General features: G+C 38.4%; 1 protein-coding gene across 1 annotated transcript in view; it reads left to right on the plus strand.

Annotated features, from left to right (window-relative positions):
• The window catches only part of ITGA8 (integrin subunit alpha 8), a 180,798-nt gene that overhangs the window by 104,795 nt on the left and 50,493 nt on the right, over positions 1-25,510 (plus strand). Inside the window, exons 20-23 of the mRNA XM_029236499.1 lie at positions 66-213; positions 7,073-7,165; positions 11,712-11,791; positions 17,086-17,166. Of these exons, the coding sequence (XP_029092332.1) occupies positions 66-213; positions 7,073-7,165; positions 11,712-11,791; positions 17,086-17,166 (402 nt within the window). The remainder of the gene's footprint in view (positions 1-65; positions 214-7,072; positions 7,166-11,711; positions 11,792-17,085; positions 17,167-25,510) is intronic.

The following is a 25,510-nucleotide window of genomic DNA, read 5'->3' on the forward strand; positions in this document are numbered from 1 at the left end:
AATAAAATATCCATGAATCCAGAGATGCATAGTACCTAATGATTCTTTTTAAACTGCATTTTTAGAGATAAGCATCAGGTCATCATTGGAGATGAAAACCACCTTATGCTCATAATCAACGCGAGAAATGAAGGGGAAGGTGCCTACGAAGCCGAGCTCTTTGTGATAATTCCAGAAGAGGCTGATTATGTTGGGATTGAACGCAGCAACAAGGTAATGCCTGTAGGTGATCTGGAGGAGGAAAGAGCTCGGTATATTTTTGAAGACAAATCCGTGTTAAGTCATCTTAGCTGAGGATTCCTTCCTCGATAAAAGAAAACAAAATGGCACCTTATTTTGTTAAGCAGAATAGCAACGGCCCAGGAAGGAAGATGGTCTTAAGCAGTATTAATATCTTTCTTGGCCACGGTGCAAAGATAAACTGGCCCAAGATTGGGAGCTGAAACACGGAAGACAGCTGTCTGAAAGAAGCAGCTCATCAATGTGATCCATCCGCTACACTCCCCAAGCTAACTCCCACCCTCCCCGGCTGTTTTCTGGTCTTTGAGTTCCTTTATGCTTCAAGCAGGTCCCAGGAGGTCTGGTTTTCATTACTGCTTATGGAGGAAGGTCCGACCAATCCCAGCTGAGCACTGAAAACAGCCTAGACAGGCACTGGAAAGGAAACACGTTCATGTTTTCCTTTTTCTTGGTCCACCTTTTCGGGACCGGGACCAAGAAAAAGCCAGGTTTTTGTCATTTGCCAGTCCTGCAATGCCACTATTTGTTAAACTGACAGCAATGCTTTTTATAGATTTCCTTTCCTTATCACAATATGAATCTTCCCACTCAGAGTATCCTCAGGTTCTGCTCTAAAACCATTATCAATACAGCGAAGGATAACAGAGAGAGTCCCTTGGTTTCAGAGGTACACAGACTCACAATTAAGGGCAGAGACCAAGTTTCACACGTTTATAGTCATCCCTGCACTTCACGTAGAAGTCGGCATGATGAGTGTTATTTAAATTCTCGCTGATGGATATGTTCATTTAACTGAAGTTTATTAAAGTTCTGCTACTTTCCAAAAACTAAATCCTCTTGGGAACGTGCACATTCTAATGATCAAATAATTTAACGAAAAAGAATTTCCTCTAAAGAAATGCTAACAACGGTTGTGATGTCAGTATTTGAAAGGCATTTACAAACGTGGGGAATACAAAATTCTCTGTGCACACCGCTAGTCTCATGACTTATGTTTTGACTGAATTATCTTCTCAGTGAAAAAATAACCCAGAGGAGCAATAATCAAGTATCTTTGACAGTTGTAAAATCATCACGAGTTTCTGTTGAAGAAATTTGTAGGAACATATCACTTAAGAATAATTACATGCAAATAATACATAAACAAACAAACAATGAAGCTCAAGTATGTTATTTTAAAAAATGTTCCAGGGCTCTTCCTATATTTTTATTTCAACTCCTTTTCTGTCACTGCACCCCTGACTTTGTTAAACAAAGCATCTATTCAAAATATTCTTCTTTTAGCAAAACATCTAGTTTACTGTTCACTGTTGGGTGGAAAACACAGGAAACATTTATCATTTCTATCTTTGGCTTTAAACATTACAACAGACATTATCTATAATCTCCAATGAGTCTTTAACTGTTTTTCCTCCATCAGTTTCCCTTGGGCAGAATTTGGTTTGACATGACTAAGCCACATTCTAATTCCTTCTTTGTTGTTAAGCAGTTTGAAGTTTGTGTCTCTTTTTATTTATACTTGGTTCAAGTTTTTTTTTTTTTTTTTAATTTTCTCTCAAGGGGAAAAGTATGAGGGATTATCTGATTGTCAGTTTTGTTGTTCTTTGGCTAAAAACATTCATCTTTTCGAAAATGTAGAAGCTGATCATCTCTTTCTCTGGAGACCTTAACGGAGCCAGCCTTTACAATTCTTTTCGGTGACCTTCTAAACTTTTCTAGGAATAAAGGCCCATGTGCTCTATCTTTTTATTATTATTGTTATAAACTATATGTAACATGAAATGTACCATTTTAACCCTTTTGAGGTGTACAGTTCAGTGCCACGAAGTATAATCACATTGTCGTGTAACCATCACTACCGTCCATCTCCAGAACACTTTCATCACCCCAGACTGAAACTCTGTACCCATGAAACACCAACTCCCTCTTGCCCCCTTTCCCCAGCCTCTGGTACCCAGTGTTCCACATTCTGTCACTATGAATGTGTCTATTCAAGGGACCTCATACATGCTCCACTCCTCTGTCTCAAACTACCTCACATGCAGTGCGTCCGGAACTAGACGTCATCTTCCCACACTCCTCCTCCCTCTAGTCTGTCTCAGAGAATCGTGCCAGTCTCCACCCAGTTTCTAAAGCCTAAGTCAGTCCTACACCTGTCCAACCCTATCCTCTCTCCATCTCACTGCCACGGTCACTGCCTTCCTCCAGGCTGGCACAATCTTCTTCCAAGATGGCTACACCAGTCTCCTAACTCATCTCCCCATCTCCCAGCCTCCAGCCCCTTCCCTGCATGGGAAGCTCTCTTTCTTTCTTTCTGTTTTTGGCTGTGTTGGGTCTTCGTTGCTGGGCTTTCTCTAGTTGCGGTGAGCAGGGGCTACTCTTCGTTGCGGTGCACGGGCTTCTCGTTGCAGTGGCTTCTCTTGTTGCGGAGCACGGGTTCTAGGTGCGTGGGCTTCAGTAGTTGTGGCACGCGAGCTCAGTAGTTGTGGCACGCGAGCACAGTAGTTGTGGCTCACGGGCTTAGTTGCCCCACTGCACGTGGGATCTTCCCGGACCAGGGATCAAATCTGTGTCCCCTGCATTGGCAGGCGGATTCTTAACCACTGCACCACCAGGGAAGCCCTGGGAAGCCCTCTTTCTAAAATGCAAATCTGACCCTGTCACTCTCTGGCTGAAAACCCTCACTAGCTCCCCATGGCTTGTAGGATAAAGTCCTACAAAGCCCTGAGATGACTTATGAGGCCCTTAATTACATCAACCCTGCTGACCTCCTCAGCTTCATCACGAGTCTTTGCTTCTTTCCTTTACCTCCCACCCTAGTCCTAGAGGGATGGAATTTCTTTTCTGTTTCTGTAATACCTATGCGCCCTCCCACCACAGAGAGCTCGCACCTGCTGTTCCCTCTGTAACTCTACTCTCTCATCCCCTTTCCCCAGCTTACTTCTTACTACTCACCCTTCAGGCCTCAGCCTAGTAACGACTGAGGCTGCTGAAATTCACCAAGCAATTGCTATGAGCTGGGCTCTGCTCTGTGCTCTTGCAAGTATTCAATTTACTTAGTCCTCATAACAGCCTGATAGAGAAACGGTAAGGCTATCATTTTCCCTGTTGTACAGATAAGGAGAAATTCAGAAACATGCGCAAAAGTACACAGCTATTACATAGCAGAACCAAGATTGACACCTCAGCTGTCAGGTCCAGGCCCGTCTTCTTAACCACTGAGTTGCCAGGCCCCCTATGAGGTTACGTCACTTCCTCCAGGATGCCTTCTCTGATTGCTTACTTCTATGTGCCTGTCCTCCTCCATCACTGTGAATTTCTGCTCTCATGAAACTTAACAAACTGTACTGGGTGTTTCCAGTGCTTGTTACAATTGCTTGTGATTCCTTATTACGATTCTTATAATAATAGGACATTTAAGGAGGACAAGGGTGTTTGTTTGTTTTTTTTTGATCAGTGCCTGGTAAGTGGAAGGTACACAGTAAATATTTTCAGTGAATGGATAATACTCTAAGAGCTATAAATGGAAGAGAACAAGATAGTCCCAGGAACAGCTGAGGGAAATAATCTAGAAGTATCTACAAAAACAATCATTGTTTCTCCCACTCAGAGAGAGGAAATAAAGGTTAAAAAAAGAAAAAGGGTGGGGAATCTGGGGAGAGAAAAGATCTCTGATTGATGTGAAAAAGCTATTTCTAGAAAGCTGGGGAAAAAATGTACATATGACTTTCAACCTTCAGATAAGATAAAAATATTTACTATAGAACACGTGGGTATTTTGGAAAGCTGTTGCTGAGTTTTTTTTTTTTTTTTTTCCTGTTTTCAGGATTGAGTTAGTAATCCCAACACAAAACATCTCTGTACAATTAGGGTTAGTTATGGATCCTTCAGAACTTGAATACATGCTAAAGCTACCTTTGAGAAGGAAAAATATTATCAGCTTTTGGAAAATATGTTTCTTACCTCCTTAGGAGACTAACATGTCACTCGGGTTATTTGGAAAGAGCAGGTATTAAATGCTGCCTCTGAATATCAGAGATTTCATTTCTTTCTCATGAGTTAAAACACACCTTTCAATGGCTGATGGCAGGAAGAGGGCTTTATACTCAGCTGTGTGCTTGTCCATTTCATTTCAGGCTCCTCGTAGGAAAGATTGGGAGCTACGTTTGCTGTGTATCTCCTGACACCGTCTACTGCTTTGTGCTGGACGTTTTTCTCGGCACTGGGAAGAGAACAGATACAAAAAAACCCCTGCTTGCTTAAGCTCATTTTCTTAAAGCGTATGATTTAGAGCTCTTGACTTAGGTATCTGGGGTTCATTTGCCTTTTCTTTGTTTTGGTTTTGGCTCTTGGTTTTTCTCAACCATGTGGAAAGAATGGAAAGGAGGTGGTTTCTGAAACTTATCCTTGAAAATCCACATGACTTCCTTAAATGAAATTTCGATAGAGCTGACCGACGGATAAGTGGTCCTCGTATTTGGAACCCTCTTCTATGGTCCTCTCGTGGGGTCCTTTGTGAAAGTCCTCAGTTTGCAAGCTTATCTTTGGGAATGAGGCTGACAGGTAATATATCAGTAGCACTTAACAAGTTAGAGTGAAATAATGGATGAACATATGTAGCTATTACCACGGGCAAGAGCAGGGCCATAGGGACATTAGGTTTTGAAAGATGGAAAGGGGCTCAGGGTGGAGATCCAGATGTGGATTTCTAGCCTGAAGACACAAGGGAGAGCTGTGACCAGAGGACAGGAGTCCAAAGATAAACCTCCTTTACTTTCCCCTCCGTCGGGTGTAACTTTTTTTTTTTTGAATGCTACCACATAGAAATAACTTTTAATTCTCTCCACTCAGTTTATATATCCTTGCAGACTATTTTCTCTACCCACACATACACACCTCCATCTCTACGTCTACATTTCATAGACTATCTTTCCAGACCAACACTCATAGATATAACACATCCTTTGTAATTCTGGCATAATATTCCACTGTAAAGATCCATTAATTTAAACACAGGAACATTTATAATAACACAAACATAGGCAATAACTCCTTTTCCACTAGATTGCACTGTTTTCCTTTCATTTGTTTTGCACATAAACACAGGACAGAAGACTAGAAAGCAAAACACCACCATCTCAGTTTTTTCCACTAACCTGAAACCAGTGTTGAATCACAATCTTGTTCTTGCTAAAATAAACAGTATTTTAAACACAAACACAGATGCTGCAATAAATATAACCCTTATTTCCCCTTGTGTACTAAACTGCCATTATGGTACAAATAACAGGCTTTGGCAGTGGACTCAAAAATGCAGTTTAAGATCCAGATCATCTCCTAAAATTATTCTTTGAACCTCAGAGGAATCTCCAAAATGAATGAACAATAATCTAAAAATTACTCCTGAGCTATGAGATGCTCAGGTGCCCAGTTAAACAAAGCAGTGTTCAAGAACTGGGGCCCAATAAGAAATACACTAACACCACCTCATACCATCAGCAAAGCAATAGTCTCCCCAAATTTTCCCCTTAAAAATTACATCATCCTCAAAAACTTCAAAAGAGAACTATCATATGATCCAGCAATGCCACTTCTGTGTATATATACAAAGGAAATAAAATCAGTGTCTCAACTGATACCTGCACATCCATTTTCGTAGCAGCACTATTCCCAATAGCCAAGAGGTGGAAACAACCCAAATGGCCATCAGTGGGTGAACAGATGAACAATATACAGTACACACATACAATGGAATATTATTCAGCCTTAAGGAAGGAAATTCTGCCACATACTACAACATGGATGACCCTTAAGGACATTAGGCTAAGTAAAATAAGCCCGTCGGCTCTAACCTTGAGACCTTCTCCAGCACACAGTTCTAAGTGCCTCTTCAAACTTGAGTTTTTATACATTCTAATCAGAACAGGATATGGGGCAAGACGGGAAGTGAAAAGCAGTGGGTAAACATAAAAAAGTGTTCTCTTCCCATCTTAAGTATTTATAGGATTGAACTAAGATTGGGTGTGTAATCTCAAAATGGAACCATGGTATGGAGAAATTTGTGTCCAAAGCAATTCTCTTGCAAATGGTCATTGCGTTGTAGGATAATCTATAATATGCACCTTGCTGTCATTTCATGTTTGCAAAAATTAATTTGTTTAGTTATGTTTAATTATCCATGACCTTCATGGCCCAAACTGAACATGAACAGTAGTGCAAATCATTTCAAAAATGTTCATATAAATAGTCTACTAAGCATTTTCAGGGACTTCCCTGGCGGTCCAGTGGTTAAGACTCAGCGCTTCCACTGCAGGGGGTGCAGGTTCAATCCCTGGTCGGGGAGCTAAGATCCCACATGCCACGCGGAGCAGCCAAAAAGAAAAAAAGAAAAAAAAATATGTGTGTGTGTGTATATATATGTATACGTATATATACACATACGTATGTATATGTATATATACACATATGTATGTATATGTATATATACACATATGTATGTATATATATACACGTATATGTATATATACGTATATATATATATACACACACACACACACACATATATATATATATATTCTACTAAGCATTTTCTTCCTCAATGAAACACAACAAATGTGTTTACCCATACAACATGTTTCTTCTTAAAATTAAACTTTGGTCTTTTCTCACAAGCTTCTCTTCTGAGTTGATGGTCACACATGAACCCTTGGGCTCAGGCACTCACACAGGTGTTTGAAATCAAGAGAAGCTGCCTGGCCCACAGCATTGCTTTTGCGACAGGATGTCGTTTGTTCCGCCCCTGACTCCACACTGGTGTTCTTTCCCGTTGCAGGCACTGCGACCACTGAGCTGTGAGTACAAGATGGACAATGTCACCCGAATGGTGGTGTGTGACCTTGGGAACCCTATGGTGGCTGGAACAAATGTAAGAGAAAACCAGATGCACTTAACTGATTTCTGTCTAATTGAATTTTAAAGAGAACTAGTGGAGAGCCCCCCCAATTAGCACTCAGCAATTTAGCACCTGGCAACTAAAACCAGTTAGGCAGGAAATTCCCAGGGTGGTGGGATTTTGCATCACAACCCCACACTGAGTGGACAATCTGAGCTAAAATACACAAAATGATGAATACTTTCATATGCCTTTGTGTGTGTGTGTGTGTGGTATGCGGGCCTCTCACTGTTGTGGCCTCTCTCGTTGCGGAGCACAGGCTCCGGACGCACAGGCTCAGCGGCCATGGCTCACAGGCCCAGCCGCTCCGCGGCATGTGGGATCTTCCCGGACCGGGGCACGAACCCGGGTCCCCTGCATCGGCAGGCGGACTCTCAACCACTGCGCCACCGGGGAAGCCCATATGCCTTTTCTTTTGACATCAGTCTTACATGTCTTCAGTCTCAACAAATCTCTAAAAACTATTTTTTTTACTACAGATTTTTTTCTCGAGTATTTTTTCTTTAAATTTCACGACAAATGTTTTCTTTGAATCCAAGAAGAACTACGATGTAAAGGATTTAAGAAATAACAGAATTAAGAATTTTAGCAAAGATGATTAAACTTTTACTTTAGATATACCTCCCATGTGAATATCATTCACAGTGTTTTCCTGTTAAAATATTACCATAATCCAGGTTTGAAAACAGCTTTACCAGGTCCGTATTTTCCATGCATCTTACTTGATAAAGAATAATGCAGAAAATTGTTTATAGCAAGAAAAAAGAAAGGATCAATCATGATCTGTAACAGCCTTATGAAAGAATAAGGAATCTTCTTTTTCTTTTTTTGTTTCCAGATTTAGGAACTTCCCATTCAGGATTACTTGTGGTCAATAAATTCATTTTATACCATTGCAGTTTAAGTATACACAGAGTAACTCCTTGTAATAAATTTCATAGTAGAAATCATTATTTTATGGAGTCATAAACCAGGAAAAAAAACCTGAAATCTGAAAATACTACGTAATTAAGTGTTACAAATTAAACATATGTATTCCTCTGTTTTAAATTAGATGCTTATGATTCATTGATAATGAAATGGCCTGTTTGAAAAAACCTTCCTGGAAATGTGTAAGTGTGTAGGTTTGTATTAGAACAGCTTCCCAAAGCGTCTTCCAAAGAGTGTTAATCCTTTGAGGCAAGCCCTTAAAAGGGAGCCCTATAGTCACTGCTGAGAATCATATCCTCCCCTGGGACATTCAGGTGCCTGTTCCATTTTAAAGGTGCTGAGAAGTTCTGCAGTAAGGAAACCTTCTAGCCCAGTGTTTCTCATATTTATTTGAGCCTTTGAAACTTTCTATCCAGTAACACCTATTCCCAGTTTATAATCTAGGATACTGTGCTAAAATAATATGTTTGCCTTTTTATATTCTAAATTGATTATCATTCCGTTCATCCTGAGTATTTAAAAGATATGCCAAGCTGTAGTCTAGTAAACTCACTTCTTGGGTCAAAAAAGTAAATATTTAAAGGAAAGGTAAATGTTTATATTTTTATTAACTAACATGTATTGATTGCCCTCTGTGTTATAATTCCATCACTGGGTGTTTTGTGTGTGTTATCTCATTTAATTTTCACAACTACCAACAATCCTATGAGTCAGGTATTTCTCCTGTGTTATGGATGAGGAAACTGAGACTCAGAGAAATCAAATGAGTTACCCAAAGTCTCACATAATGAAGAACAGAAACCAGGATTCGAACCAGGCCTCAACAAAAAGCCCACGTTCTAGCAGGTCTGCAAAAATTGGATAAAAACTAATGAATAACAGATGAGATTTTTCAACAAAGCCATGAAAGATAGAATGGGATGTCTAAGCTGAGATATTAGAACATTTTTCATTAGAATCCTTTTATCTAGAAGCTAATAAATCCTTTGACTAGTTTTCAAGAAAAATTCAGCCACCCAATTTGATAGGAAAAGGTCTACCTAAGGCCAGACAGAAATGAATTGACATGGTGGTAATGGTGTTAGCATCTGTAGGTGACCGGGCACTCATTCCTTTTTCAGTATTAAAAGTGTTAAATCCAGACCAGAGATCATCTAAGGTCATCAATAACTAAGGATAATCTTGGAACAAAAACTGGACACCAGTGTTGTTCAAAGTAGAGGGTAAAAATGGCAGTGTGGTCTTAGCCACAAATGTGTTTTTGTGAAAAGATGTCAATCCATTTTACCAGCAAATAATCTTTAGAAGTCAAGGAAGTAAATTGTTTGTATTCGTTTATCTCTGAGGTCTATAGTAGAAGAAACCTAATAGCTTTCTTATCTCACCCTTGAACGCCCTTAAACACATCAAATTTTATTGCATTCTGTTTTGTTATAAAATGCTTTGATTTATTTACTTCTTCATCTTGTACTTCTAAAAGAATACTCTTAATGGGTTGTAGTAAAATTCCAACTGTAAAAGTAGTCCTAACTATTAAAAAGCATCACAAATTGCCGGGATTAATTATCCCGGTCCTGGTATTTTTTAAAAAGTAGTTTTCAAGTGACTTTTAATTTTAACAAAGCATTCAAGGTTGTATTCAGAAGTTTACTTCTGATTTGTAAGTAGTAACATCATTTTCATATAATAGCTTTAGTAATGTAAAATATTTATATACCGATAAGATTTGTAAAAATTCACAAAGTCTCTCTAGTAGGAGAATAATAAAAAAAAAAAACAGTGGCTCAACAAAGGCTCTTTAGAATCAATGCCCAGAGATCTGGCTTTTGGTTCTAGTTAAGAACATGTGTCTCTTATCAGTATGAAACTGTCACACCTTTAGGGTATCCTCATCTTGTGCTGAATAATAAAAGACCAACATTAAAGAGGCCTCCCCACCATATAGTAAGCTCCCCATCACCGGAAGTGTGCAAACAAGGGCACACTCTTTTTCACCATTTTTAATTACACCCCTTCTATACGCCTGGTACTAAACTAGAGTCTGATAATATCGAGATGAAAATGTACAATCCCCATTCCATAAGAAACTTAAAACTTAGCAACATTATAGGTTGAGTCATGGGTGAGTAGCAAAGAAGGAGACAAAGAATAAAGAGAACATTTCTGCCTGACCTGGCCTGTGGGCTTGGAGGGTGTATTGCAGGAGGATCCCTTGTCCTGAGTTTTGACGCATGAGTAGGAGTTCTGCAAGTAGAAAAAGCAGAAAAAGACTTTAAAAGTTTCTAAAGAAGAGAGAAGAGCATGTGCAAAGCCCCAGAGGTCTGACAGAAAATCGCACGTTTGGAATTATACAGGAATTCATCCTGGCTGGGGCAGAAGGATGTATAGGCTTAATAGTTAGGCGCACCCTAATTATTATCCCAGTTTCTCCAATGATCAGCAGTGATACCTTGGGCAAGTCACACTGAGATGGGAGAATACCTGTTTGTAGGAATGTTTGGAGCAATGCAATGATACGGTATATGTAAAGCCACCAGGGCAGTGCCTGGCTTGCAGCTCATTCGGTAAGGGCTAGTGAAATGAGGATTTATGATAAAAATGATGGTTTATTATGAGTTCATATTATTACTGGTTCATAATAACACGAGTTTGATTGCTGGTTTGATTCTCATAGTGTAGTGGCTGTGAGTTCCAGGTTCTGGAGTTGGCTTGTAGCGATTCCAGTTCCAAATCTAGAGTTTATTTGCTCGGCACCTGGAGCAAGGCACTTAATCTCCCTAATCCTCAGATTGCTGCTGGACTGTAAAATGTCAGCGTTCACCGTACACCTCGCAGCGTGGATGTTGTGATTACATGAGACATTGCACATAAGGCTTAGTACAGCGCATGAGAGCCTAAGTAATATAATTACATGTCTTAGCTATTATTTTTACTTCCTTATTTATATTATCATTGGATTCACTTTCCTCCAGGTTTTTAAAAAGCTGTTTTCAAACTATAAAAATATTAAGAACAGTTTTAAAACTTTGGAAGAGAAAGAAAGGTGGAAAAAATTATCCATACACTCACAACCTTAACTGCAGCATATTATCCTGGTATATTTTCTTACAAGACACCCTCACTCCTGTACAGTAATTTTTCCACTGGTAGCCTTTTAAAACCATAGGTGAAACCATGGCACATACAACTTTGCAACCTTTTTTGACCATAGTTACATTAGAAGCATTTTCCACATGGCATAGGCTTCACAGATGTAACTTCAATGATGACCTAAATGTCCATCAAACAGAATCATCACAGTTTTCTAAATCAATCTCTTCTCGTATATTTAGGTTGTTTTTAATTTAGCACATAAAGAAGGTGGCAGGAAAAGAGTTGATAGGAGGATAAATGAAGAGAGGGAACCACAATGTGTAGGGACTCACATCGCCTGGGCCCCAAAGTCTCAGCTACCCCAAGGTAGAAGCAGAAAAAGGGACAGCAGTCTAGGGTGGGGATTTGCAGGGATGACTTAAAAAGATTTCTGTGCTGTGTATCAGGTTCCTCCCATGTAATAAACTTAGTGTCTTGTGATTTTTTTTTTTTTTAGTCTTCTCTGGGCCTCCGATTTGCAGTTCCACGACTTGAGAAAACAAACATAAGCATTAACTTCGATCTCCAAATCAGAAGGTTAGACCTTTACATGGCTGAAATACCATCAGCATTCAGTAGTAAAGAGAATCCATGGTGAAATGAATGCCCTCATCAAGCTCCTTCACCTTAAGCTTTCTTCTGAAATTAGAACCCAGACGTTCACAGACCATTTTTCCTTTGTTTCTCAGTTATTAGTTATTTCAGTTTTTTTCATTTTCTTTTCTATTTTTGCGTGTGTGTGTGTGTGTGTGTGTGTGTGTGTGTGTGTGTGTTTGTGGCTTTTGAAGAAGAGATCCATTCTGCAGGTCAAGGTGTGACAGTAAAATTTTGTCCTGAGCACGCTCCCACCCCACCTGCTCCTCCGTCTTTCCTCTTTCTGATGCACATGGCTTTTCCCACCCCACACCAGTACCCCTACCACATCCTGCCATTCTCTCTGCTGGGGGTCAGCTAATCCCTGAGAACATAATTTCTCCAAAAAAAGCATAGATTTTGAGCTTGCGATCTTGAAATCTAACTTTTCAAGGATGAGTGAGTCTCTGATGGTTTAATTGTGAGCAGCAAGGCAGGACGCAGGTAAGATCATATATTCAGAAGGCAGGGCCTTCTCTGGCAACTCTAAGCCAAATCCTGAAGGGAGCTGCCCCTTTTGTCTAAGGCTGACTCTGCCCCACGATTCAAGTGGGACTTTACCTTGTCTCTGTCTATTCTGTTTGCTCCTTCATGGCTGAAAATAATATTTCATGAGTTAAAAGACCTACAGAGAGCAATGTGTCATGAGGGCCAGGGGTTCCCAAGTGTGGACTTAAACCCTTCAGCCAGTAAGGGAATCAATGTAATGGCTCTAGACCTAGATGAAAAGAAAAGGATACTGAATGGAATATATCAGAGTTCATGAAAAATTCCTTTCAGATACATGTAAATGTGTGTCATAAGACATCCTGTAGGATGTATATAAATATATATGTGTGCGTGTATACATATACACGCACACATATGTATTTGTGGGCTGCAATTTTAAACGTGTGAAAAACACTAATATAGACAGCACATGCCCAGCGTGTTCAACCCTTGTTCTAATATAACAATGTCTCTGAAGTCAGTACCTACAATTTGGTTCTCAAATACTGGTGTGCAAGAGGACTAATCTCTAAACTTACCTCCTGTCCTGCAAGAAGGAAAGTCATTAGAGCGTGATGACTTTTAGAGAAATTACTTTACACAGTGGATTACTTTCTAATAGCTACTTCAGTTAGAGGTTTACGAGTTTTTTTAAAAAAGTATATAATCCCGGACTTCCTTGGTGGCACAGTGGATAAGAATCCGCCTGCCAATGCAAGGGATGCAGGTGCCATCCCTGGTCCATGAAGATCCCACGTGCCACAGAGCAACTGCGCCCGTGCACCACAACTCCTGAGCCTGCGCTCTGGAGCCCATGAGCCACAACTACTGAAGCCTGTGTGCCTAGAGCCCGTGCTCTGCAACAAGAGAAGCCACTGCAATGAGAAGCCCGCGCACCTCAACAAAGAGCAGCCCCCGCTCGCCGCAACTAGAGAAAGCCCGCGGGCAGCAATGAAGACCCAACGCAGCCAAAAATAAATATTTAAAAAATCTTATATATATATATATATATATATATATATATAAAATCTCTATAAGAATGTAGTAGATTTTTAAAATCTGCAACCTGTGTCACAAACCATATCCCCTCAACTTTGTGATAGATTTCTAGGAAGGAAGGTTTTCTAACTTAGGTGTTCTTGTCTGACCTTAGTCAGTTCTTTTTCGAATTTAACTTAAATATTTTCTGCTGAATCTCAGAGATGTTAAAAATTTTACCCAACTTAGTGATGGGATACAGATGGAATGAATTCATCTATCATACCCCTTCATTTTACCAAAAGCTTATTAAATCATTTCTTTGTATCTATATAAATGTATATTTTCCAAGAGGTTCAGGTAGTCCAAAATAGTTTCATTTGGAAAATCTCCTGTTTATATTTCTAAGTTTTCAGAAAAGAAAAAGAGAAAAAGAAAAAGCACTCCATAGGGAAGGACCACCATCTCTCCAGACACTTCAGTAACCTGAAGTTTCTGTTTTTCACCATCATTGTCTGTAACACTGATCCTGCAGTAGCGTGAAGCTTTGCATCACTTCAGAAAAAGATACCTATCTCATAAAAGTTGCAGCCTTTAGATAGAAAGTCTGGTACAAGGATGCAAAGCAAATTCCTGATGTTTGCTTCTTACCCTTTATTGCAGTTTCGAATAACAGAATGGATGTAACTAGTAGCTGAATCAAGGAGCAAAGGACACTAAATAATGTTGTAAATGCCTCCCCCAAAACCATCCTGTAGATCATCATTCAAATAATGAATTTAGAGAGGAAGTGCTGAATTTGATGGAAAATAGAAATGGTCGCATTTTAAACATCGCTCTTCATCTAAAATGGTCCATGATTATATTCCATCCTCAGACACTACAGAAACTCATGACTATTTTAACATTATCCTGAAAAATACAAAAATGCAGAAATGTAGAAAGAACTGGAGAGGCAACAGCTCTAAACATCATACTAAACATCAAATTCCCAAAACATAAAAGTTTTGAGAATACTTTTAATATTCAAATATAGTGGTGAGCATTTATCTGCACGCTTTGTTGGCGGGCTCCAAAGATGTACATAAGTGTTTAATGGATGGTTTGTATTCAGTTTAAATGTGCTTAAACCAAAAATAAATTAAACCAAATGCTCTCAAGTCTGAACTCAAGCTTTTGAGCACATTGACCACCGGTACCCACATTTAATATCCTTTTCCACAAATAGAACCCAGAAGAGAAAATTAATAAACTTAAAGTATTTTGTGTCACCAAATGTTTGCATTAACTGGTCTCTCCACGCCCCGGCTCTATGTGACATGTAAACATCTTCCTCCCTGCTTAGAGCTGGTCTCAGTTTGCGATTCCCATGTACAAACAGATCTTGGTGATCATCCTTGAAGCTGCTTCCTCAGTAATGGTGAAATGAACATTGTATTGTTTTGCTGACATTCCAGAGACCGCAGAAAGCATAGAGGGAATGTTAGAAAATAGAAAATAGGAAACAATAAGGAGAAAGAAAATAGCATCGGAGTAATAAGTGAAAAACATGTTTATCCTTGGTACTTGACATAAGCTATAGTCATGGAGAGGAAATCCATCATTTCTTGAGAAGAACTAGCACTGACAGTATAAATAGCTCAGCATCCAGGGCAGTGATGAATTGTTTGTTTGAATGGAACAGTGGTATTAGTGAGGGAGGTTTCCTTCCAGGAAAGAGGTGAAAGATGCATCTAAGTTATATATCCAGCCTGGTGTCTTTTCTTACCAGGAGATTTTGCTGACACCACTGGTTGCAGTACCAAGTGCCCCGGCAAGCCTGTATGACAGAGGGTGATTTTAATTAGCCTTGGATTCTGCCACTGCTTTTGTGACTTTTCAGAACAGCCTCTATAAGCCTCGTATTAGACTCCTGTCCCAAGACAATTTCGATGCTTGACATCTATTTATATTTTCAGGATGTTGTCATGAAAATTGTATTATTTAAACCACTTGGAAGCAAAATGCAATAGAATTATAGGATAACCTAAATAAAACTTTTTTTTCTATAATTCTAATTTCCACTGTTGCAAAGCAGTAGTGACCTAGAAACTAGAACAAGGTCTGGGTAAAAATGTGGAACAATTAGACTTGAGCTTCCAAACTAAAGAGTTCCCTGTAATGCACTTGGAACCATGAAGTCTGTAACGAGGGGAATTACTTAATGACTTCTTAGTAGTTAGTAAGTCAGAATCCTGCTTTTAAAAAAAAAAAAAAAAAAAAAAAAACTTTTTAGTTGACTGATCCTCCCCAGATGTGATAATAATAAAGTGGCCTGGAAACTGGGGTTCAAACTTTGGCGAACAAGTCCCTCTAGGCTCATCACAAGCTTAGCAGTGACACCCCTTTGCAGGAAATGAGCCTGACATTTGCCTGTTTATGTCTTTTATGTGTGTTTGCCGTTTCAGTTGCCTTATCAGTATATACAATCGAACAGCACTTTTCAAAAGCATTGTGGGAACAATTCTGTCTCCTCCTGCTTTGAAAGCAGACCTTTATCATATCTTTTCCAGCTCCCACATTTGGAAAGCTTCAAAAGCTAGCCGGGACATGCCCCATTACCATCATCAGTGTGAGAGCTTGTCCATTGCATCTGCATGAGATTTGATGATGAGAAAAGAGGAGGCTTTCTCTTCTTAATGAGACCTGAATATAAACATGACCTGTTAGTGGTGGTGTCATATCCCAGTCTGCTAAAAGCTGCGTTATCCTTTGGAATATTAGGGTGATTTCGATGACAGCCCAGTAAGACAATGCGTGCAAATGGCAGCTGCATCCAGAGCCCAGCTACTGGCCCAGCCTCTTGTCACATGATGTTTTATTTTCCTTACAGCACTGGTTGCTTAATACATGCATTTTTAAAGTGAAATTTTATATCTAATTATATTTGAGAGAAAGAAACAGCAAACTTAAAAATAATTTTGCCACTGTTCAAAGAAATATTATTAAACATGCACCTTCTATCTTGAGATTCTTGAGGTGCCTGATGAACCTATATGTTATCTCCTAACTGTGTTAATCTCTTCCTGGGGTCTTACTTCTTCTCTCCACTGGCCATGCTTCTAATTCACTCCTCACTCCTCACCCTTCATCCTAGTCACCCAGTGAGCATGCAGTAAAGTACACTTATTTTAATATTACTTAAGAAATAAACCATAAGGAAGGTAAGTTTGCTGCCAGAACAATGTATGGTATGATGCATTCTAGAGCCAACCACAAACACTTCTTCCATTATGCGCTGCTCTTGGATTATTCACGCCAGTTCTCCTTTTATTAGTATGGAAAATCAGGAGTTGACTGTGCTGTCCTTTCCCATTGGATGGGCAATGAGCTTGATGCACAGAGAAGTTAAGGAATATGTCCCTTGTAGAAGCTGGACAAGAACTCAGCTTACTGCCTTTTGGGCTTAGTCACTGCAGCAAAGACATGTTGGCTTCTCTAGAAATATGTTATGTTTTCAGATAAGGTGTCTCCTCATGGAAAGTTATTACATTTCTTTTGCTCACAGAGGATCTTAGCATTTCCATTTACAAATGGTTACAATTTTGTAGAATGGATATACTTTTGTTTTCCAGATGATCATATTGGTAATGCATGTTGCTCCTCTGATATATAGGAGGTTTTTTATGATCGTCTATGGTAGTAACACGTCTGAGAAAATAAATTTACATCATATGTCAACTGTGTTTTAGTTCCAACAAGGACAACCCAGACAGCAATTTTGTGAGCCTGCAAATCAACATCACTGCTGTAGCTCAAGTAGAATTAAGAGGGTAAGTAATAAACAAGGTATTATAGTAATTATACTTTAATAATAGCTTTCTGTATAGGAGTTATGATAAAATACTAGTAAAAACTATATGGAATTTTCCTAATGTAGTAGAGATCACAGTTCCCTTTGGTTATAAAGTTTCATTCTTTTCAACCCATCATTAGCTTTCCACTGGTAAGCAGAGTCAACCCTGTATGATAATGCTAAGGCTATCAAAACAGGAGATCACTTTATTCTCCAAACTGACAGTTCAGTAATCAAACTATAAAAAACTAGTGATAAGAAGCCAGATAAAATAGGCAACCATGTGATTGCCCAAAAGTCTCACTTCCCCCAGAAATTATTTTCACATAATGAAAATTCAGCCTCACCATACCGCATCTTGAGTTTAAGAAATGGCTAAGTCTTAGATGTGAGGTTTGATGGGCTCTACACTTTGTGTCTTTTTCCTTCTGTCCTATTCTTTGAAGAAGTTGCCAATAAGCAATCAATTGAGAGACAGGAAGAATGTGGTCAAGTAAAAGGCCTGGAATAAATACCATCTGGGAAATCTGTGCCGGGAGGGAAAAAAGAAATTGGAAATGGACTGCATGTAGTTCTTATCTTGCACCAAGTGTGGACTTCATGGATTTTATTCTAATTCTTGTTTCATCAGAACAGTTAAGGACTTGGCTACAAATGTCAACTGGTATTTTAGGCTGAATTGTCCCTGGGGCTCCAGAAATCCCAGTTCCCTTTCCATTTCTGTAGGTCCTGAGTCCTGGTGGTTCACACTCCTCCATGATGCCAGCTGTAGATTTCTGCACTCAGAGCCATTGTCATTGTGCATTGTCTTAACTGCTGCCCCGTGTGCTCAATGGCGGCGGGGTGGGGGCCCCCCCCCCGTATGCCATCCTGGCACCACTGAGTTTCCACCTAGTGGGCTAGGGAATAATAATAATGCCTAACATTTATGATCTCTTCATGTGCTACACCAGCATGTTAGCATCTCTTAATAAGTGCTCGTACCCTCGCTGTACAAGTGAGAAAATTGTGGTGCATGGAGTTGAAGGTTACACAGCTAGGAACTGGGGAGCTAGAATGTAAATACAGGCAACTTGTCTCCAGCTACATGTTTATAAATGATCATGCTCTACAGCCTATGAGAGAGAGGCTTTTGAACCTTGTCTACACAAATTTTGTGTGTACTTCTGTGGTTTCTTTTCATGCAGATGAATGTTTTTGACATTCGTTCACTTTAATGCCTGTGCCTATAGTTCATTTATTTGAATTGTGGAAGAATATAACACTGTAAAGCTATAAAGTAACATGTATCTATTCTACTTTTGATGAATACTGGGGGTTGTATTTTTTCTTTTTTACAAGCTTTCTTATACTATCTCCTGCTACACACGTGGCAGAATGTCAGAAGGGTATTATGTGCTTAGAGGTGGAATTTCAGGATCAGGAAGTATACACTATTTAACTTTACTAAATAATACCAAACTGTTTTCCAAAATAGTTCTACCAAATTACAGCCCCACAAGAAGTGGATGAAAGTTTCCATTGCTCCACATTATTAACTAACTTTCAAAATGGTCTAGTCTTTCATTTTGAGCCAATCTGATGGATAGGAAATAATATCCAACTGAAGGTTTAATTGGCGGTTCCTTGATTCCTAAATGAGATTAAGCAGTTTTATGTGTTTGTTAATTTTTTATTCATCCTATTTGGGGAAATTTCTGCTCATTCTTTTGCACCTATTTCTACTAAGTGACTTGAATTTTTCTTATTAGTTCATAAGAATCCTTTCATATTCTAGAGTTGAGACACTAATCCTTTATCAGTCACGCATATTGCAAATGTCTTTTCACAGGGTTTGGGTTTTGTTTGTAAGTCAAGTTTACTGAGGTATAAATTATATAAAGTAAAACTGACTGTTTTTTAGGTGTCCAGTTTGAAGAGTTATGACACAAGAACATTCACTACAAAACAGTTCCAAAACCCCAAATAGTTTCTTCATGTGCCTTGTAGTCAATCCTACCCTCACTCCCACGCTCTGGCAACCTTGATCTATTTTCTGTCGCTCTGTTTCCAGAAAATCATATAAATATACTCATACGGAATGTAACCTTTAGAATCTGGCTTCTTTCACTTAGCATAATGCATTTGAAAAAAATCCATGTTCTTACATGTATCAGTATTTTGCGTTTTGTTTTTTTGTGTGTGTGTTTTTAATTGCTGAGAGGTATTCCAGTTTATGGACGTCCCATGCATAATTCATCCATTCACAAGTTGCTGAACATTGGGTTATTTCCCGTTTGGGGCTACTAATAATAAGTCTGCTACAGGAATTCACACACAGGTCTTTGTTGGGACATTTGTTTTCACAAATGGAGTTACTGAGTCGTATGGCAAGTGTATGTTTAGCTTTATAAGAAACTGCTGAGCTCTTTTTCAAAGGGGCTGTACCATTTCCATTTTGCATTCCCACCAGCAAAGCATGGGAGTTCCAGCTGAGCAGTGTGGTTGCCAGCATGTGCTTGAGATTTGTTTATTTGTTTTTAGCCATTTTGGTAAGTGTGTCAATGAGAAGTATCTCACTGAGGTTTTAATTAGCATTTTCTCATGACTAGTGATACTGAGCATCTTTTCACTGCTTATTTACCATCCGTATCTCTTTTTTGGTAAAGTGTCTCTTAAAATTTTTATCCATTTATTACTGAGCTGTCAGTCCTATTATCAAGTTGTAAAAGTTCCTTACACATTCTGGATACAAAATCATTTATCAGATAAGTGTCCTGAAAATATTCTCTCCCAGTTTATGGTTTGGTTTGTTATTTTCTTAACAGTGATGTTCAAAGAGCAAACGTTTTTAATGTTGGTGAAATCCAACTTCTGACTATTTTATAGTTTGTGGTCTTTGTGTCCTGTCTAAATCTTTGCTTTATGCAGAGTCACAAGATGTTTTCTTCTACAAGTTTCATAGTTTTACACTTTGGTCTATGATTAGTTTTAAGGTAATTTTTGTATCTGGTGTGAGGTAAGGGCCAAGGTTCATTTTTGCATGTGAATATCCACTTGTTTCTGTGCCATTTGTTCAAAAGACTATTCTTTCCCCATCGAATTACTTGGCACCTTTGTTGAAATGTCAGTTGTTCATCTGTGAGAGTCTATTTCTGTACCTCCTATTGTTTCATGGAGCTACGTGTATACATATACAACAAGTCCTGAAATGCAGTCTGTATTCTGAGATCTTGGTAAACCCCCTTACCAATTTAGTAGCATTTTGTGTGATGATTTTCTACAAAATTATCATGTTATCTGCGAATAAAGACAGTTTTACTTCTTTCTTTCTAATCTGTATGCTCAAAAGTTTAACCAGCTACAAAGCTACGGGGGAACAGTCCCTGCAAGAGATCACTCTCACTTCTGACACAAACTACAGATTTGGGTGGCTCCCATCCACCCATAGGTTCAATAATTCACTTAGAAGGACACACCAAACTCTGAAAGCTATTATACTCATGGGTACAATTTATCACAGGGAGAAGATACAGATTACAATCAGCCAGGGGCAAAAGTGCATAAATTGGAGTCTGGGGAAGTACCAGACACAGGGCTCCCATTACTCTCTTCAGCAGAGGCAGGATGGATTACTTTCCTAGTATTGATGTGTAACAGTATGCTGCTACCAGGGAAGCTCACTCAAGCCTCAGTGTTCAGTTGTGGGTTTTGGCGGGGGGGGGGGGGGTTGGGGGGGGGGGGAGGGTGCGTTCCATAACATAGGTATGATTGATGGATTGACCACGTAATTGATCTCAGTCTCCAGGATGACTGAGATGATGTGACCAAACACCCCATCCTGAATCACTCTGTTGGTCTTTCTGGTGTGAGCCACTCCCATCCCCAAAAACCAAAGATACTCCTTCCTCTCAAGCATAAAATTTTGAGAGCATAGAGGTTACCTCTCAGAAGCTAAGGGCAAAGGCCAGACCTCTTTGAAGGCAAGGTTAAACTGTTTACTGCCTAGTTTTGCCTTTTCTTTCTTTTTCTTTTTCTTTCTTACTGCATAGACTACGACTGCCAGTGCGAGATTGAATAGAAGGGGTAAAAGTAAAAGGTAAAGCCTTGCCTCGTTGATAGACCCCAGCTTGATCTTAAGGAGAAAACATTCAGTCTTTTACCATTAAGTCTGATGTTAGCTGCAGCGTTTTTATAGATGCCTTTATTAAGTTAAGAATGTTCCCTTTTTCCTAGTTTTCTTAACAATTTCTGACACGAATGTGTATTCAGTTTTGTCAAATGGGTTTTCTGTGTCTATGAAGAGGATTAAATGATTTCCCCTTTTTGCCCATTGAAGTGGCGACTCGGTTAATTTTTGTTTCTGAATTTTAAACCACAATTGCATTCTGGGCAAGAAGCACACTTAGTCATGATGATTAGCCTTTTTGTATATTGTGGGATTCAACTTCCTAAAATTTTGTTAGTGACTTTTGCATACATGATGGGAAACATTGATCTGTAGTTTTCTTTTCTTACAATTTTGTTCTCATTTTGGTGTCAGGAGGATGCTAGCTCCTTAAAATTAGATGGAAGTATTCACCCATCTTCTCTATCTTCTGGAAGAGTTTGTGTAGAATTGGTATTATTTCTAACTTAAATATATGGTATAATTCACCAGTGAAGTCATCTGAGCCTGGAATTTTGGGGGTTTTTTTTGGGGGGGGGTGCTTTTTGTTTTTGTAGGAAGGTTTTTAACAATTCCATTGCATTCTTAGATATAAGGCTATTCATATTATCTATTTCTACTTGAATGGGGTTTGGTAGTCTGTCTTTCAAGGAATCATCTTTCAAGAATCATCTAAGTTGTTACATGTTTTGGCATAATTTTCTCTCAGTTTCCTTTTAACGTCTGTAGGACCTCTAGTGGTTTCCCCTCATCATCCCTGATATTGGCAACTTGTAACTTCTATTCCCTTTAATTTTCCTTAGTCAATCTGGCTAGTGTTCAGTGACCTTTTCAAAGAACGAGTTTTTGTTTCATTGATTTTTCTTTCTTTTTTATCCTTTTTATTTGTTTGTTTTACTTTTGTTTTTGTTTTCTATTCCATTGGTTTCTACTTTTGTCATTATTATTTTTTTCCTTCTGTTCATTTTGGGTTGGATTTTCTCTTCTTATTCTAGTTCCTCTATGTAGAATTAGAGACTTTCTTCTTTTCTTACATAAGCATTTAGTGCTATAAATTTCCCTGTAATATTATTTTAGCAGCATAATGTTGGGTTTTCATTATAATAACTCAGCTCAAAATGTTTCCCAGTTTGCTTTGTAATTTCTTCTTTAACTCATGAGCTGACTCATAGGAAGTGACTTGTTTGATTTAGAGATATTTGGAACTAATCTAGATGTTTCACTTTTGTGCATTTCTAATTTAATTCTGCTGTCCCTCTTGATGAGAAAAACACTATATAAAAAAATCAGAGAAGAAAATACAAGCATTATTTTTTTACCATCTTATTTTGATATCTTTTTAAAATTTACTACCTTATTTTTACTATCTTATTTTGATATCTTTTTAAAATTTACTATCTTATTTTTACTATCTTATTTTGATATCTTTTTAAAATTTACAACTAGTGTATATGAAATTTTGTCTCTTTCTTTAAGCTTAGCTTATCTTTGTTTTGCTTACCAAAAATAAACTGAAACTGTTTCTTAATTCCAAAATAAATTTTAGCCCAAGTCATCTAAGTGCTTAATTTAACTGTATTTATTCTCACATTTCCATTTTAAAAGATTAATATTTTTAATTATATTTCTGCCATCACTTATGACACCAGTGTTTCTAAGTAAAAAAAGAAGGAAACTTTCTATTTGTTTTACCAATGATCAAAACAGGTAATTAAAATTGGTTTCTCATGTAGGTGCAGTTATTTTCATTGCTAGATTAATATCCAACAATTTTCCACAGTTTATTCTCTAAGATAAAGGGTTTTTTTTAACCATTTTGCAAAGTAAAGCTCTTTCCTCCAAGTACTCAGCAAAAATATTTGTTCCAATGTTTAATTCTTCAAGGAGAAAACAGCTAGTGTGTTGAAAATCCTCCATGTTCAGTCTTCAGGAAAATCTAATTTTCTTCTTGGCCAATAGTGTTTATTCCAACATATTTTATCTAATAATTCTTTTCTAAAATTTACTGTTGTTTTTATAATTTTAAAAATAAACTCAAATGGATTTATTTCTTCGAATGGGGAAAAAAAGTATTGCAAATTGTCCCATTTGTTTCAAAGCCAGATAATGTCAACACTGTCTTTAAGCAGATTTACACGTCATTTGTTGGTACAAAGGATTAATTTAGCATACACCTGCAGAGAAGTAAATTTGGCTATAAGAGGCAGCACACATAGTATTGAGCTCACAAACAGTAATAAAATTGTGTCCTTGATAAACAACAAGGTCCTACTGTATAGCACACAGAACTATATTCAATATAAACTGTAATGGAAAAGAGTATGAAAAAGTATATATATATACACACACATATATGTGTAACTGAGTCACTTTGCTGTGCACCAGAAACTAACACAACATTGTAAATCAACTATACTTCAATAAAAAAAATTCTTAACAAAATAAAAATAAAATTGTATCCTTGGCAAAATAATCAGGACTGAGTAGGTTTGTGTTAAGAAAGACTGCAATCATGGATAACCATGATTTACATAGATACTGTCTATAGCAGGTATAGCCAACCTACACATTATTGTTCCATACAATAAATGATAGTCTTTGCTATTTGGGACTAATAGGGATTGGAAATGGGATTATGAAAATAGGGCTCACACCACACAACCAAATCATTAGATTTGAGCTCCCTGATAACATATAGACTTTAACTTGTAAAAAACCGAATTCCTTGCTTCCCCTTAAATCCCCTCCTCATGTCCAGTGTTACCACTGAGTACCCCAGCCTTATTACTCGAGGGTCTCCGTGGAATAACGCTCTAAGAATGTGAAGACCATTCGGTACGGGTTGTTAGGTTACTACACTGGCTGTACCTCTTAGGCTAATTAGTTGTTCACATTCTCTTTTTTTCTTCCTCACTTGCTATCTTCTTTCTTAATAACTTTGAAGACAATAAACGTTTCACTTATATAGTTGGGAATCTTTAGGGAGCCGTTCTTTGTCTGTGGCTTCCCCAGATTTGAAAAGGTCTTAGAGGATATATAACTGGTTTTTATGAACCATACTTTTTGAATTTTTCCCATGCCCTGTGATAGACTGTGTATTTCTTTATAGATTTCTATTTGATTTTGCTACACAAATGGGCCAGGAAGTTTCTTTAAGTTGTGTTTACTAAAACCACTGCAACCTAATGGCCCCCAGAGAGCACTGTAAATTGGAAATAGAGCGAATAGTGCTTAGTAAACCTGAGCCCTCGTCTTCACGTGCAACCAACCCCCTACATTTTGGTCATCAGTTTTATTTTCATGTATAAAATGAGGAAGTTTGAGCACATTGTCTCCACAGTACCTGCCAAGGTCTAAATTTATGACTCTCTGGTCCTAGGAAATTTATGACCAGTGCTACAGGGTTGATGACCATAGGAATAAACATTTTCAGAGAAAATGGGCTCAGCTTCTATTCTGTATTTTTTTTCTTCTCTATACCAAAATAAATAAAGTTTCCGTAGAGCCTCACAATGGATGTAGAGCATGGAACCAACTCTCTGGCTAAACTGAGAGCAAAGTAAAGCTTTGGGTGGTGAGGTTGTCAAGATCCTTTGGGAATGGAAGCCCAAGCTCTCTGGGCATCCCTCTGATGAAATCACCCTGCCATCTTCTCTTCTCCTCACCACGTCCCCTATGACCGATCCAAACTTGGTTTAATCAAATCAAGTCAGAAAGGGGAGCGTGGCATAATCACAAACTGATCTACAAGTAGAAAACGGTAAAGCATCAGTCCAGAAGGCCGTGCTCTGCGCTTTTTAGTTACTAGTGGTACATGAAGGATGAATGCAAAGGGCTTTACAATTTAGAAACATTTCTGTGGGTTGTCAGTTTAAAAAAATGGACGTCTCCCATCCACCCCAAGGAGAGAATGAAGCCAAATTGACTTTGACCAAAATCATTTGACATGTTTTCCAATCATTTGTAGTGTACAACCCAGGGTTTTATCAAAATTTTCCAGATGAGGAAATAGAGACACACAGAAATTAAATTATTTGCCCTAGGGTCAGAATTTAACCCAATGCATTTTGCTTTCTGCTTTAGAAAGACATTACCCAAAAGATAACATTTCAAGTTGCTAAAGGCTGTGCTAATTACTGGGTACTCTTAAAAGGGCATTTAAGACTTCGGATTG

Source organism: Monodon monoceros, unplaced genomic scaffold (genome assembly GCF_005190385.1).
Source record: "Monodon monoceros isolate NGI ecotype Baffin Bay Population unplaced genomic scaffold, NGI_Narwhal_1 Super_Scaffold_21, whole genome shotgun sequence".
Lineage (NCBI taxonomy): Eukaryota > Metazoa > Chordata > Mammalia > Artiodactyla > Monodontidae > Monodon > Monodon monoceros.